This window comes from Synchytrium microbalum (assembly GCF_006535985.1).
Source record: "Synchytrium microbalum strain JEL517 chromosome Unknown SmJEL517_scf0004, whole genome shotgun sequence".
In the NCBI taxonomy this organism is placed as follows: Eukaryota; Fungi; Chytridiomycota; class Chytridiomycetes; order Synchytriales; family Synchytriaceae; genus Synchytrium; species Synchytrium microbalum.
This window is the reverse complement of record NW_022158353.1, coordinates 927,279-943,384: the sequence shown is the minus strand read 5'-3', so window position 1 is coordinate 943,384 and position 16,106 is coordinate 927,279. Positions and strand designations below refer to the sequence as shown.

Sequence of the window (16,106 nt, the reverse complement as noted above, 5' to 3'; positions counted from 1 at the left end):
ACAACCCGAAGCGATAACAGGCCAGCTGAATACGCCGCGTACTACGCTACTACGCTGCCATGTTTGTATCTTGGCTTCTATCATCGACATCGGTCCAGCCAGCATCAGTTATTTTTGATTTGATCAGAGGATATATATTGGTTTCTTCGCTGTTAAAAATGCTCACAATCACCTCTACTAGTTTTCATCATTTAGAATGGTAGCCTGTACAGTGATGTAACAGGTTTGCCTTGGTAGAAGGCAATGGTTTTCTTTGTCTTTTCTGCAACCTTTTCTGGTACCAATTCGAAGAACTTGTATACATCCTATTAGACCAATAAGAAGTGTCAATAGACAAACAAAGACGGAAGACACGTTGCTGGGTGCATTGGTGTATTCTCTCTCTATCTCTCAACGTCTTCAATATCTCCAACTACTGCCAATAGAACTTACCAGATAAGGAGCAGAAGCACCAAAAGTAGTCAATCCGATTTGCACATGAGCATACTTGGCCCATCCAAATGTAGTCATAGCTTCAACACTGACGATTGGTACGCCATCAGGGAAGACGCTTTCCTTGTATTCCACCGTCTGTTCATCAAACAGAGCAGTACATGGCATAGATACCATTCGGACTTTGAAGCCTTCTGCTTGTAAGAGTTTACCAGCAGCTACAGCAATCGATACTTCAGAGCCAGTAGATACGAGAACTACTTGTGGCGATGGGTCTGATGTCAAGACATAGGCACCCTTGTATACACCTTCTATTGAGGAGCCTTCCAAGACGGGCAAGTTTTGACGAGACAGAGCCAATACGGATGGTCGGTTCTTGTTTTCAAGAGCGACGGCATATGCACCAGAGGTCTAGTTTTGGAGGTTCGTAAACGAGACAAAAAACTCACACCGTCAATGGAATGGCGAATTACCTCATTGCCATCAGCAGGTCTCATAGCCAAGATGTTTGGAAGAGCGCGTAAAGCGGCCATAGTCTCAATAGGTTGGTGAGTAGGACCATCTTCACCCAAACCGATAGAGTCGTGGGTCATGATGTAAATGACTTGATGGTGAGAGATGGCACTCAATCGTACAGATCCCCATGCATATCTAGTTGAATGGCAAGAATGAGTTTGATGTATTATAACTCTGATCCTTTCCTCACCAACGCAAAAAAAATGCTCAGAGTTCTGCTAGATGCTTACGTGATGAAGTTCAAGAATGTAGCGCCGAATGGAATCAAACCACCATAAGCTGACATTCCGTTACAAATTGCAGCCATTCCGTGTTCGCGAACACCAAAACGAATGTATCGACCAGCATAGGTTCCCAATTTGGTGCTTGGCTAGTATACAGCGTTTGGTCAGCGAAAGCAACAGATGGACGGAAGCGACTACAAGAGAAACTTGTCGCAATCCGTTTCATGAATCCGTAACTCACAGGTTGGAAGTCCTCGGCACCAGTCCACCGTGTCAAATTAGAAGGAGTCAAATCAGCAGAACCTCCAATCAATTCGGGCATAATGGGAGCCAACTTGTTCAAGACAACTTCAGATGACTTTCGAGACGCGACGGCGGGATCAGCAGGGGTGAATCGTGGTAGAGCATTCTTCCATCCTTCTGGTAGTTGACCAGAGAATCGACGGATTAATTCACCAGCCTACGAAAGAATAGGATTGTTTAGCACCAATAGCTGCACTTCAAAGACAGCCAGTTCTTTGCCAACAAATGTACGTGGTGAGATCATATTTACCAAGTCTGGGTATGCCTTCTTGTAGGCTTCTAATCTTTCATTCCAAGCATATTCCAAAGAAGCACCCTTCTTGTGAACGTTGGCCCAAAAGTCTCGAACCTAGCATACAGAAAATCCACTGTTAGAGAACTCCTAAAACACAAAAAAAGACACGAACAGTAACCAGGAGCATAGCATTAACGCAAAAATCACCTCATCAGGAACATAGAACTTCTTATCAGCAGGCAACCCAAACAATTTCTTGACATGAACAATATCATCCTCTCCCAATGGAGCTCCATGTACTTTATGAGCATTTCCTTGATTTTTGGAACCATATCCAATAACGGTTCTGATTTTGATGATACTTGGTTTGTCAGTGACTGCTTTAGCAGCTTCAACAGCCTTCTCAATAGATGAGCAGCTGACGTCGCCGTCCTTGACGGTTTGTGTGTGCCAGCCATATGCTTCATATCTCTTCAATACATCTTCAGTGAAACCCATTGCCGTGTCACCTATTTGGGACATGAGAAATGGACGTGAGCATGAAATGCTGCTGAGAGTACAAAAAAAGATGGAGTCCGAAATATACGATACCATCAATAGAGACCAAATTGTCATCATACAAGACAATCAGCTTTCCCAATTGCAAGTGACTATTTATACAGCCGACGCGGTCAGCGATACTATACGCACTATATTCAAATCAGTTTTCAAGAACTCACCCAGCCAAAGAGGCAGCTTCACTCGTTATGCCCTCCTGATGACACCCATCACCCATAATACAATAGGTGAAGTTGTCAATCAAATCCTCAAATCCAGGCTTGTTGAAGTGAGCAGCCATATGAGCTTGAGCCATAGCCATACCAACGGCATTTGAGAATCCCTGTCCTAGTGGACCGGTTGACACTTCGATACCAGGAGTTGCATGGCCGGCTTCTGGATGACCTGGTGTTCTAATCGGTTGATAGATTGGCGTCAATGAGTGAATATAATCAAGATTCATGATGTCCTGATCAAGTTTGACAGGTAGGAGGTGTCTTACTTTGAGTTCAAGGTTCGAAACTTCATCAAGTCGTCCATGGTCAAATCATAACCAAGAAGGTGGAGCATGATGTATTGAAGAGCACAAGCGTGTCCATTTGAGAGTACAAACCGATCACGGTTGATCTGAAAACAAGTGATTGTTGAGAGCTTGACAAAGCATAATGTATAGGAAGCTTAAGAAACAAGCAGGTTCAACGAGCTCTTTCCTTGTAAACTTGATTCCACAACCATCAAAAAAATCAAAAAATCTCTAATCTCTCCTCTTCACCGCGCCCATCAAACAAATACCATCAAATTTGAACAAACATCACAAATGTTGCTAGTCAACAATAGCTTACCCATTTTGGATTTGTAGGATTGCAGCGAATGAATTTCGACCATAGGACTTGAGCCATAGGAGCACATCCCATAGGAGCTCCAGGATGTCCCGAATTGGCCTTTTGAACTATGTCGGCTGCCAAACACCTTATGGTATCAACGGAAATAGTCTCCAAATCTGCTCCCATCGTGTTGGTATTGTCTGAGAGATGCGAGTGTAGGGCTTTAATGCGTTCCAGTGGCAGAGTTTTGGACTGTCTTACTTACAGAAAATGTGGTGAGAAATTTGACAGGCCAACCGTGCGTTCTACAAAATGCCTCAAAATTTTACGAGAGCTTCCTACATAAAACGCGTATTTCTCCATAGCCTACACGTGTTTATATGATTTATAAGCAAGGAGTACGATCTCTGAATAATACAAGAAAAGCTTGGTACATGGGTTTCTAATTTACAGGTCAAAGCTCCACATCCATGGGATCAGCAATAGGCACTTCTTGTGCTCCTGCACCTCCACCGTGCACATCCTCAAAAGCCTCCTTCCTCTTTGCATCCTTCGCTTCTTCTTCCATCACACGCTTCAAATCCCACGTACTGACATTATAAGGATCTTTCGAAGGTTGAGCCATCTCTCGAAGAAACTTTTTGGCGACAGCTATAGCCATATCAGTACTCAAGTTTGTGTATCCTTCATTCATGCCTTCACGAATCCATTTAGGCAACTTGGATCGTTTGTCTGCTCGAGCAAATCTCTAAATGCATGAATTTGTGTTGATAATGTTGATGTACACGGAAAAAAAATATTGCGTTGAGTAGAAAAGTATTCGACAGAAAGATACACACTATACGCATTCACTGTCGGTTCATTCACAAATCATACCTTATCAGCAAAGATCATGAGCCCATAATCAGTCTTTCCTCTCAATACACGACCGACACATTGAGCTCCATGACGCATAGCATCGAACGTCAAGAAATCATTCTCTCGAATATCCACATTCTCTCGTAGATACTCCAGTCGTGCTTTGAGCAATCGTGACTCGGTATATTGATAGGGTATACCAAACAAGATCACAGCTCGCCCATAGTTGTGATCAAAATCGACTCCTTCCGATACTTTGCCTCGTGCTACAGACAACAGGATGGCACCACGGCCATTGTCACAGGCCTATCATAACATATAAGTAAAAGGTGTGGCGGGTGAAGGCAGTGCTCGAAACCCTGTGCACTTGGAGTCAAGGACGATTTTTTTGCATTTCCGAATAGTACTTACCATTCGATAGTTCTCCAATGCCAAACTGGTTTCTGGTGCATCGGGAGTTTCAATGAAAATCAGTTTGTACTTGAGCGCTTCTTGTAGCACACCCTACATAAAAAGAGTCGTTCATGAGAAAGAGTGACCATAGCGAAAATTTGCTTTTTTCTCATCTCTCTAGCATTCCTCACTAATTCATTCCAAGCAGATACAATAGACTCCATATACAAATATGATGGGAAGAAACAAGCTATACCATCAGGTACAATTCTTGCCATCTCCATCAACAAGTTGCCATAATTCCTCACAACAGCCAAATCATTTCTGACTTCAAACTTGGATGATACGGCTACTTGATCACTGCCTCGGGTTACAACCAATGGTAGGAAGGAAGCACGAGTAAGGGTCATTTGATAGCTTTCCATGATGATGGGCGTAAATCCTAATAGTTTGGGATACAATTCCATGGGTGACAGGGTACCAGATGTTATCACAACAGAAGTGAATCGATCGAATATGGGTTTTAGGGCGAACGTAGCGTCTAGGCAGACGAGATGAAGTACGGGATTTGGTATAACGTCTCCGTCATTTTCGAATGGCTCAAGAATCAACATGAAGCCTTGTTTTGAGTTAAGCGTTAACAAGGTGACGGGCACAGCGATCGATTGTCGTTGTCATAAGCGGGAAACCGTTGCGAGAACAAGCTTCATCGGAGCAAGTTGCAGATCGAATATATTCGCACCTTTCTGATACGTGGCGACCAATGTAGCGAATTGTGCAACCTTCTGCAATCCAGCAAAGTCTTCCAGATCTGATAACTCGAGTGTTCTCACCAATGAAGACAGTCGCTCAGAGCAAAATCTACGGTGAAAATGGAAGCATCTGAGTCGACGACAAAAACCGTAGAATTGACCCGCAATACCTTAAAGGCTTCTTCTCAATACATGTCAGCTCCTTGACATTCTGCAGAAATGAAGAGGGATGTTCTGCAACGACATGCATAACACGCATACGAGTCTAAATACGAGAAATAGTGAACAATTGGTGGCATTAAGTAGACATGACACTTCTAATGGTGCATATTCCGTGAGGCTTTTTCGCACAAACCTTCAAATACTCGACAAATCGTCTCATAAAGTTGACAAAGTGTTTAGCACGTCGAATACTGCCAGGCACAGATTCACGAAGTATGTCATCAGGAAGTACTAGGTGAATTTTGATATATTTAGTATAGGGAAAACAACGACAAGACAGGAACTTGTAATAACTAACCTGGATTGGCCAGATACTCGTTTCGATTCTGATCTCGATCTCTCATTCCGTCTACCAAGCGTTGATACTCTTGTTGTAATTGCTCAGAGCCACTTTGTTCCAATCTAGAAAGCATATATAAGTTGACATATCTAGAATTTGGTTTTTGCTTGTGGACTTACGAATCAATCTTGTTACTCAAAGCAGTGACACTTCTTGCGCTTTGATCCAGTAACGGCTTTGTCAGGTCAATACTCAATGATTCAGTACACACGTTATCTACAAAGTCCATTATTGAGTGCGACAAGTTCAACAAAACAGCTTTCAGCCGAGAGCAAGAATTCGGCCTACCGATATTGTGTGCCTCATCAAATACAACAATAGCATCCTTGGGCATTTCTTTTGATACAAGTTCCGCCACTTTTGGATCCAACAGATAATGATATGAGTAGATAATGACATTTGCGAATGGGATCTGTACACATTCATGGTGAGTTTCAGAACCAAAAAAACAAGCTTTTCTCGCGGCATCATGTCCACTGACCATTCGTCTTGCCAAGAAGTAGGGACAATATCCAGCAGCCGAGGACCACTCTTTCAAGTCTTCCAGAGTGTACACTCCTGCAGGCATCGATGCTGTATCTTCTGCATCCTCCAAACTCTGGGTGGGAAAAAACCAAGCGCGGTCATTATATAGTTGAATCGAGGCAAGCTTCACGTGTAACTGAATACCTCATAAAAAGAGCACGTCTGAACATTATCAGCTTCTTCAGCACTTTTGGCCCTTTCACGAACCCATGGAGCAGTAAGAGCGCGACATCGAGCATCGACTACTTTGCCACGTTTCTCTCTCGATACCTAAATATTGATAATGTGTCAAGAAAAGGGGTACCAGCTTCCGACATCATGGCTTTGATCACACCTCAGGATGAACACATAGATTCCGACGTGAAGTCAATCCCAAACCGAGAAAGTTCTCATTCTGACCCATTTGTTTGCGATATGCCATCAACCTTTGCAATTCAGCTAGAGCCTTTTCGATTTCAGGGACTGTTCGTGAGCAATAAATCAGCTTGCGCTTTTCGGCATGATGCTAACCAAAACGAAGGATATGAGCCTGTATATGATGGAACTTTCACAAGTTGGATCAGTTTCCTTACTTGTTGGTATGCGACAATCAGAGATAGCAAGGATATAGTTTTGCCAGTTCCTGAAGGCATTTCGAGCATGCAATGGCCCTGGTAAGAAGATGAAAGATTGGTTGGCATTCGAAAATTTGGTAAATGTGTGATCAGACAACAGGCTTGCGACGAAGGTCCATGCAATAGACAGATAACATACTTTTGCATCGAGAGCTCTCTTGAGATCCTTCATGTAAGCATATTGTTCAGGATATATGTAATCGTATGGGAATAGAACTGGTAGTCCATCAACTGTGAGCCTGGTTGAATGCAGCCAGTTAGATCGCAAGGTAGTAATTAAATACGTCAAATCGCAGCTAAATGCGAGTAAAAGCAATGCCTTACTTCATGATGCTAGCTTCTTATAGACTTGATCCCAGCTCAGGCTTGAAGAACAGGAAATTGAATATAGTGACTGCGACTCTAAACGGAAATAGGTCGACGAGAGAAGAAGCAAGTACAGTCATCACGTTCACTGAAGCCACCAAAGTTATGAAAACGTGTTGAAACACGCGATCTGCAGTTTCAAGCTCAAGTTAGCTCCAAAATCAAATCTCACAATTTCCAAACATTTTGTCAGGGATTGAACGACCATGGGAAAGAGAAAAGCAAAGAGAAAGGTAAGCCATATATCTACATGCATATCTTCACAAAGCGTCCTCTCATCCTCACTAACTTCTTTACATTGTCTCGAAAACGTAGGTTGCCAAAAAGGTCAAGGAAAAGCTCGATACGGAATTCAATTGCTTATCGTGCAATCATGAAGCAACCGTCACTTGTAAGCCGTAAGTTCAGTCTACGATCTTCTTTTTGTTATTGGACAGTGTCCGGGTTGTTCAATCGCATCAACATCAACCTCATTCAACCACATATATCGCATAGGGACAAAGACAAGAAGACGCTATGGACCTTAAAATGCAGAGTTTGTGGTATTGAATTCAGAAAGCACTTGACTGGTACGTCCTGTTATGTGTACTGTGGGCGCTTCAAAAGCAAGTCATGCGCGAGCACCAATAGCGTCTTTTTTTGCTTTTAGATTTGGAGGCACCTGTTGATTTGTATACATATTGGATTGATGCCTTTGAAGAAGCTCAACAAGGAGATGAAGAAGACGAGGAAGATGATGATGGTCGAAACAAGCGTGTGAGAGTGGAATGAGAGCAAGCAACAGCCCAGCAAGCACATTAAAAGCAACAAACAACCACCAAACCGTCTATAATTATAAAATGCTTTCATTTGTTTGAAATGCAATATATACAAATTCCTAAGTTATATTTGAGATCTTCTTGCCATTTATGAGTTTAGTGATTGCCTTTGTTGTTTGAAGCGAGAGACTGGTGCTGTTGTTGAGACTGTGTCTTCTGGCTTCCTGTCTATTTGTTCGGTAGTTCGTTCCACCACCATGGGATACACAGTCGCTTCAAGCTTACCGTTCGCACTGGAAAGAGTAGCACTGTTATTTTTACTCTTGATATATGTGGATTTAAGTTTGGGAGGTTGAGTCAATGGCGGACTATAATCTGGAGGGAAGGCCACTGATTCCTCTGCATCTGAATCCTGGTCTTCACGTACAACTTGATCAAAGTATGCCTCCTCATATTCAGCAAGTTCTCGTTTGATTCCTTGCGTTATCTCTTGAGCATACCATTGTTCGTCCTCTTTTTCATACTCGTCATCATAATCGTCATAGTCATCCTCATTGCTATCGTCATAATCATCGTTGTCTATTTCTTCTTCTTCATCCTCTGCTTCGTCGTTATCATTGCCTTTTAATTGATTACTACCAGGCTGTTTACCACGACCTTTTGGCATTCCTCCAACCATGGAAGCTGGTATGATTTCTTGTGCTAGAGCTAATATATCTGCTGTTGATACATCATAGTCTAGACTATCGTCATCAAAGGGCTCCATAGGTGGCGGTTGTGTTGGTGATTCCACTTCTTGTACCTGTTTCTTCATAATCAACTCGGCAGCTGGTATGCGTGGTTGCTTCGTTACAATAGATGATGACGATGACGGTGATGATGGCTTTAGTGAGACTACACTGTTTTTGACATTTTTGATTATGGGCTTCGTTGGTTTTGGTGAGGCTACAGATGCCTGGACTGGTTTTTGGACTTCAGTGGGCGATGACACCAATACACCTTTTGCATCATTTACAGATGTAGATAATGAAGCAAATTTACTCATAAGTTTGTATATATCAGCAGGTGACTTGACGTGTGCCAATGGCGATTCTGGTTTTGCACTTTCTATTGTTCGAGGTGGTGAGTCATTTAAAGATGGTAGTTCGGAAAACGAGACTTGTTTCTTTAAGCGCGGTTTATCCTTGTCTTTTGATCGAGCTGATTCGGTGGGGAGGGGAGGTTCCTCAAAGTGTTTTTTTTGCAGAGCTCTACCATCGTGTAGGCGTAGACGCTGACGTTCCGCGGCTTGTTGTTTGGACTCTTCAGCTATAACTTGATCAGAAGCATATCTTATGTCTACGGTGTTAAAGCAATGTGAGCAAAATAAACCGTCAAATAAAATCCGTAACGACACTGCCTTCTGTACCTGCCCAGTCCGTGTACTCTTCATGAATATCCATAAAAGTCTCATCTCCAATAGTTCCCTACAGACGCGAGGCGAGGACGAGTCAGAGATTATGTAAAAGGACCAGCTGGACAAGGCTGCCTTACTTGTTGTATTCCAGCAGACACTAGTCCAGGCCTCGACTTGAGCTCTTCTTCATCAACAGGAATGAATCGTGCTTTGGTAGCAGCTTCGATCTGTGCCAGCTGTAGAAGAGAGGTCCAACAATTGAGTATCCAACATTGTAGCATTCTTATCGGAAACGAAGAACCTACGAATTCGGGTTTTCCAACCATTGGGACTGGAGCACGAGGGACAGGCTTTGGTGATGGCTCTCGAAGTACCTTGTTTCGTAAAGACTCGAATCCTTCAATTTTGGCTTGAATCGTTTCAATAGCCCGAGCAAGAACTGTACAAAACCGTTGGTAAACAGATCCAAAGCTGCACAACTGCAGATCCAACTTACAAAGCATTCGTCGGGCCAAAATTGGTTTGGCGTACTTGATCTGAGTCTCAATATAAACATCATCACCAACCGACACAACAATTCGTGACTCTTGTTTGAGTGTTGTCGGTAGAAAAGCAGCCTTTCCAACCGGGATCTAGTGGCGAAATAAATGAGATTCATCAAAATATACAATTTATGTGTAAATCCATCTCATCAACAAAGCGCTTACCTGCAATTGATGACCCTTCAGCCCGTCTCCAATGAGATCAATCAACGTCTGGCATTCAACTTCCTGTTCCTGCCAGCTCTGACAGATCTCAAGATGCGATCCAATTAACTATGGAAGGTTCATGTAATGAGTACCTCTGTGTAGATCATTTTGTGTTCTGGTAGCTTGCCTCATTGAGTTTTGATGCTTCCAACACCAATGCTAAATCCATGGCTTTTCAAGATCAATCGCTCAAGGAAAAGCCTATATTCGCATCAATATCGACGACTGCAAAATGCTTTGATGTGTCTTGATCACGCCTTTTTCGTAATGGATAAGCTTAACACAGGCTGTAATTTAGGAAAAAAATGTGTGAAAACTAGAGAACGTCGACGGAATACGGTACATAAAGGAACTAAGACACGGAATAGAGGCATTTTATCCTCTTGGACTGAAATCCTCCCTTTTACTCATTCATTCGTTTCAAACGCTTTTTTTAGGGTCGCGACAAATGTTTTTTATAACAACCACGTTTTTAGATCCCAGCTTGATCCAACCGGGTTTGTTTAGATCTTTGCATCGTGTTCTCCAGATCGTGTGAGCCTGAATGAAAAGGGTCAAGTTAGATTGAGCTCACTCTTATTAAGAAGCAGTCATCATACCAAGTGAATTCTTGAGCCTTTCGAGACGTGTTCGTCGAGATGGTGATATTGATTACATGAATGCAGGAGGTATCAGCCAAGGCAGCCTTGAAGGCTTTCTCGACTTCGATAGGGGTATTGCAGTAGTAACCTTTCCCACCAAATGCGTCGGCCATCTTGTCGTACCTAGTGTTGATTCCTAAGACGGTACTTGGCAACTGTTTGCCAGGAGGATATGTAGCTAAAGTAGCTTCGTCCATTCCCATGGTGATTCCATTGTTGTTGATGATAACAAAAATAATTGGCAACTTGGCTCGAGAAGCGGTCTCAATCTCCATTCCAGAGAAACCAAAGGCTGAATCGCCTTGAATACAAATAGTACGCTTCTCAGGGTATACGGCGGCAGCTACGAAAAGGTACGGTTATCATTCCATTGCAGTGTCGGAACAACAACGTAACACCTTACCAGCAATAGCAAATCCAACACCAACTCCCATAGTACCAAAGGATCCAGCATCTAAGCGAGCTCTGGGCTTGTGCTGAGAGATGATAGTACGTCCAATATCCTATCAAGAGAATTAGCATGAGCAAACAGCACGGCTTCGTGTGCTGGGACAAAAAAATGCACCTGGCGTTGTGTCCTACATGTAACTTACCATAGTGTTGGCACCTTCACTCACAAACATGCAGTTTTCTGGCATGAGATCCTTGATGACAGCATATACACGATAGTACGACATAGGGAGTGCTTCGTCTTTGAACAAGGCAGCGGTGGTGTTCTTGTTTGCGAGACATTTTTGATTCATTTCCTTCCACCTAGTAGTTTGCATTGGTAAGATTTTCCAAACATGAGGCAGAAATGAAAATTATAACCTGACATTACCATGGTTCAGCAGCCTTAAACATGAATTGATGACGTAAGAGAGCATCAGACAATTGTTGAGTAACCAATTGCAAGTGTCCAAACAATGGTACGGTTTGTGCACCATAAACATTGTTTCCCCTGAAAATAATTGAATCTTGAGCCAAGCTCTCTTTTCGGATGCGTTCTCTTAAAGACTCACATCTCCTCAGGCTTAATATCAACATGGATAATCTTCACGCCCTTCATGAAACGCGGGGCCTGACCAAAATGCAAAATCCAATTTAATCGGGCACCCAAAAGCACTATGACATCGGCTCCCTTCAGTGCCGATGAACGAGCAGCTGATACACACAACGGGTGATCATCATCGACTACACCCTTGCCCATTGGAGTGGGTAAGAATGGCAAATTTGTTCCTTCAATGAGTCGTTTGACTTCATGTTCAGCAAATGCAGCTGCGGCACTAGAAACAAGCAAAGAGGGGATTTTCAAAAACCGTTTCATAGAGGATTTAGCATAATATGATTTTCCCTTCTCGTACCCCTTGCCCACAATAACCAATGGACTTTTTGCCTTAGCTAGCACCATGGCAGCTTTTTCAATCATTGCTGGGTCGGCCATAGCCTTTGGTGGCCCTGGAGCGATTGGAGGGTAGCTGACCTTGCTCACATCGGTTCTTCCAGTTACATAATTGGCAGGAATGTCAATGTAAACGGCGCCAGGACGACCATACATGCTCTCACGAATTGCCTAAGAGGAAGGCAAGCGATTCAATGTTTTAGGATTTTCATACACGAATCTTGCAATTTTCGAACAACGCCCACCTTTTCGACAATGTGAGGAATTTGTTTGATGCTACCGGGGCGAGCAGTGTACTTTGAGTACAGTCTAGCAGCTTCAACTTGTGGAAACTCTTGGAAGGCGCCCATAGCATCCTAGAAAATCAGCTATTAATACATAATTCCTTAAGCTGTTTTTGCTAAATTTTCGTACTTGAGCCATTTCTGATGATCCACCGATAACAATGACGGGCTAGAAATATCCGTAAATATTTTTAGTACTCGATTCCACAATAAATGTCACGCATGGTTTTGAATATCCAATTTCAATTTTGGAATATGTCTCATACCCAAGCGTTTTCCTAGATAGTGAAAATGTTAGCCAAGGAAAATACAAGGCAAACGACACAATATGCTTACTTGAGCGTTTGCCATTCCGGCAATAGCTATAAAAGTTCATGGGTCAGAAGCATTGCAAACCACCTTGACGCGAATTTGTTTTCTACCATGAATCATCCCAGGACCTGACACGCAAAGACAGACAGCTGGGCGACCTGTCATGAATCCGACGGCAGAAGCGGCGTAACTAGCGGATTGTTCTACATAGCGAGAAAAGTCAATTGCAAATCGTTGATGCAAAGAGTGTCACCAGGTTGCAAAGACAGAATCACGGAAAGCAGTACACACGAAAGGCCTCATTACGAAGACAATAAATCAAATATCTTTCAGGTTTTCTCTTTCAGTTTGTGACGTAATCCCACAATTATCCAAGAAACCTACCATTTCTGAATCCAATGTAGCGAAGCCCCACAGCCATGCATGCTTGAGCAATCTAAACAAGGTGTACACCATATCATATTAGGTCGAGTTAAAATCGTCAAATATCCCATGCACTCGTTCAACCGAAAACGTGAGGTAGGTTGTACGACTTCCGAAGGGTTGATGCTATGAGAAACACATGCCTCGATGACAGGTATGCCGACGATACCAAAGACGAATTTGACTCCTTGACTTTTGAGAGCATTCGCGATGACAAAACATCCTTCAATATCCGCTAGAGTGTACGTTTGGAATGAGTTAGGTTTAACGTGGTGTTGGTCGCAACGCGTTCATCGTGCGGTCCCAGACCAATTGCTTACTGTCTGCCATGATTGACCGTGTTGGAGCTTTCCTGGAAGGTGCTTTTGATGTTTGTTTGGTGGTGAATGTGGTATCTCAACACAAAACGCAATCAAGAATATAACGACACAAAAGACGCGAAAAGCATCTCTGACTAGATCCTTGACTCTGGCCTTGGCTGAATGAGACTGAATATTGATCTTCTGTAAAAATAATCTGATTTTATATATTAAGGAGTGCAACAACTACAAACACGACGCTCAAGCCTCCATTCTCTGTTTCTTCAACCTATCCTCATTGATCAAAGCTTCGACTTCACTCATCCTTTTACCTAGAGTTTTCGTTTGGTTAGAACACAATTCTAAAACCTTCGAAAGAAGACTCGTATGCTCACCTAACAGAGGAGCTGAAGACGACAAAACTTTTGATGCAGAGGCGTCGACCGACTTTTTGGAAGCCATGGCCAAAGCATTCATCTTCTTTGGTTCCGGTTTCTTGAATAGCGGTTTGGCAAAACCAACCTGGACGGATATTGAGAGTGTGTTGATGAGGAGGCGCTTTGCGTTGCAAACATCCCACAAACTTGATAGATCAAACCTTACCTTAAGATTGAGATTCAATTTGATCTTTTCTTCTTCCGAGTCTCGTTGCAGTTCGGTGTATTGCTAAAGGGAAATGAGAAAGAGCTTAGTTTCAATCTCACAACAGATGAACCCAAAACATGGTTTCAACTTACAGCTTCTGAGGCATTAGTGACGGCAGCAACCTTCTCAATCTGTTCATCCAGCATCTTTTGTTCTCGCTCAGCATCTGACTTTTCTCCTCGTTCCTTCTTCTGAATGGCTTCTTGTCGTGCCAGATTTTCAGGTGATCGATCAATCCATTTTATAAACCAGCCCTTTTCTGTCTCGTCGACTTCACATATAGATTCACGACCCAAGTATTGTACAAAAGCGCCTAAAGAGTTCCATCGTGTAGCATTCATGTGAAGATGTTCGCGATCTGAGATGTATTCCTGATAGACGAGATTGGCATGGACTCGTCGTGAGTTATACCTATTGAGACAGAATGGGAGTTCATGATATGCTCGGCTATGAATAGATATGATATGCATACGATTTGCCTCTCCGCTTACCTCCTTGACAAGAGTTTCAGAAAGTCGTCCAAGAATTGTTTCGAGTAGTTTTCCAAGAATGAATTTGGATTATCAGCAAATAGCTGCATCTGTCGTATATGGCCCTCAGACGAACAATGACACTATCACATACAGGAGCTATGGTTAGTACTCCAGGATTGATCTAAAACATCACAAACCAATACCCACCTTGAATCCGTTCTCATCTCGACATTGCTTTTCACACATTTGGCAGTACCATCGAAGCTTTGACAGACCTTTCGCTTTGATTCTGGTAGCAATGGCCTATGAATAAGAGGTAGATAAGGTTAGGATTAGAGTGTCTTGACTGACCGCAGCAAATGTTGGAAAGTGTTTGACAAATGAAGGTGAAATTGAGCATAAGACTAAATAGTGAAACTTGCTTTTGCCGTAAGGAATCCGTCCTTGCCCATGTTCTTAATGTATTGCCTGTCTTCGTCCTCTTACAATTTCAATGATCAAGTCTTCCTTTTCAAAATCTCCTAAACTTTTGGCAATTTATTCAAATCGAGAAGTGGGAAGCAAGCACTAACTAGTTCTGTTTAAAGTTATACTAGGATAGGCTTGAACTAATGGAGTCGCTCTAGAGTGTTAATCTGTGACCTCCGAAATTCAGTGGATCCAAAATGTGCCCCCAAAATCGCCCTCAAAAACCGAATCAAACTGGGCTCTAGCAATGCTGATATATTTGAGGAAATTTGCTATGCAAAAGGCTACTTTTCTGATCGATATATTGAACGCGAACTACACGTGAGACCATCGCAAAGTCGTATTGGGAGAAGCAAGGTGGTCGTGTTCACGAATGTCTCTACGACCACAAGCCGGCCCAGTACCAGCTATTCAGAATTTACGGGTAGAAGCCGACAGAAGCAACGCATTCCTAGTCTCACGGATGGGTTCACAATTCCAAGACGTCTCTATGTCGCCATCCTTGGAAAATCTCATCCACGTCGCTTGCGAGGATAAGGATACTGATGTTGATACACTCCAACGTGACCTGATGCTCGCCTCTGAAATTGGCCAAAGTCTGCTGAAACAGAATGAAGAGCTCCAAACTCAGCTTCACAAATACGAGGAAGAACGACAACAAGTGGAGGATGAACGTCATGAAGTGTTCGATGCTCAACAAGAGGCGGAGCACGCCAAAAATGAAGCCATTCAACAGAAAATTGCTGCTGAAATGGTTAGAGATGCGGCTAAAGCGGACCTGGCTGAGGCTGAAGCGACCATTGCTCGATTATCTACACAACTACACGAAAATCGACAAGACACTGCCGACTCAAGTGTACTCGGAGAACGTTTGAAGGATCTACAAGAATATAAGAAACGTGCCGAAGTCACCATCTCCGATTTGAAGAAGGAATCCCGACAATCCGATGCTGAAAAAGAACGATTATGGGCTCAGATTCAACATTTGTATGCTCAATTGGGCAGTTTCTTGGAAATCAACCGTGCTCTCAAACAATCCCACCTACGACAAATTGAGGAATATCAATCTGCCATGGCCAAGCTAGAAGCTGAGAATGTCGACCTCGCCACTCAAGTTAAGGCTTTGGCTGATCCTC

The 16,106-nt window shown here is 43.0% G+C and overlaps 4 protein-coding genes across 4 annotated transcripts; all 4 read right to left on the bottom strand.

Annotated features, from left to right (window-relative positions):
- Positions 1-191: 191 nt before the first annotated feature.
- On the bottom strand, positions 192-3,257 carry SmJEL517_g01356 (uncharacterized protein; the record flags this gene model as incomplete). The annotated part of the gene is made up of 11 exons (XM_031167284.1): positions 192-305; positions 433-843; positions 906-1,083; positions 1,179-1,318; positions 1,414-1,632; positions 1,726-1,824; positions 1,918-2,219; positions 2,302-2,360; positions 2,430-2,660; positions 2,750-2,874; positions 3,090-3,257. The coding sequence occupies 11 exons, from the start codon at positions 3,255-3,257 to the stop codon at positions 192-194; spliced, it is 2,046 nt and encodes a 681-aa protein (XP_031026726.1).
- A 268-nt stretch (positions 3,258-3,525) lies between these two features.
- Positions 3,526-7,104, bottom strand: SmJEL517_g01355 (uncharacterized protein; the record flags this gene model as incomplete). The annotated part of the gene is made up of 16 exons (XM_031167283.1): positions 3,526-3,819; positions 3,948-4,235; positions 4,341-4,433; positions 4,514-4,941; positions 5,065-5,183; positions 5,245-5,339; positions 5,430-5,527; positions 5,595-5,698; positions 5,756-5,852; positions 5,925-6,048; positions 6,118-6,234; positions 6,306-6,431; positions 6,496-6,666; positions 6,734-6,811; positions 6,915-7,014; positions 7,100-7,104. The coding sequence occupies 16 exons, from the start codon at positions 7,102-7,104 to the stop codon at positions 3,526-3,528; spliced, it is 2,337 nt and encodes a 778-aa protein (XP_031026725.1).
- A 943-nt stretch (positions 7,105-8,047) lies between these two features.
- Positions 8,048-13,415, bottom strand: SmJEL517_g01354 (uncharacterized protein; the record flags this gene model as incomplete). The annotated part of the gene is made up of 20 exons (XM_031167282.1): positions 8,048-9,237; positions 9,308-9,365; positions 9,433-9,531; positions 9,601-9,734; positions 9,792-9,927; positions 10,003-10,110; positions 10,619-11,028; positions 11,089-11,188; positions 11,279-11,438; positions 11,506-11,625; positions 11,687-11,950; positions 12,029-12,237; positions 12,312-12,422; positions 12,481-12,519; positions 12,617-12,628; positions 12,687-12,712; positions 12,773-12,865; positions 13,047-13,098; positions 13,193-13,320; positions 13,406-13,415. The coding sequence occupies 20 exons, from the start codon at positions 13,413-13,415 to the stop codon at positions 8,048-8,050; spliced, it is 3,459 nt and encodes a 1,152-aa protein (XP_031026724.1).
- A 230-nt stretch (positions 13,416-13,645) lies between these two features.
- SmJEL517_g01353 (uncharacterized protein) lies at positions 13,646-14,609 on the bottom strand (the record flags this gene model as incomplete). Its single annotated transcript, XM_031167281.1, has 5 exons — positions 13,646-13,716; positions 13,780-13,906; positions 13,988-14,050; positions 14,122-14,440; positions 14,521-14,609. The coding sequence occupies 5 exons, from the start codon at positions 14,607-14,609 to the stop codon at positions 13,646-13,648; spliced, it is 669 nt and encodes a 222-aa protein (XP_031026723.1).
- Between the last annotated feature and the right edge of the window lie 1,497 nt (positions 14,610-16,106).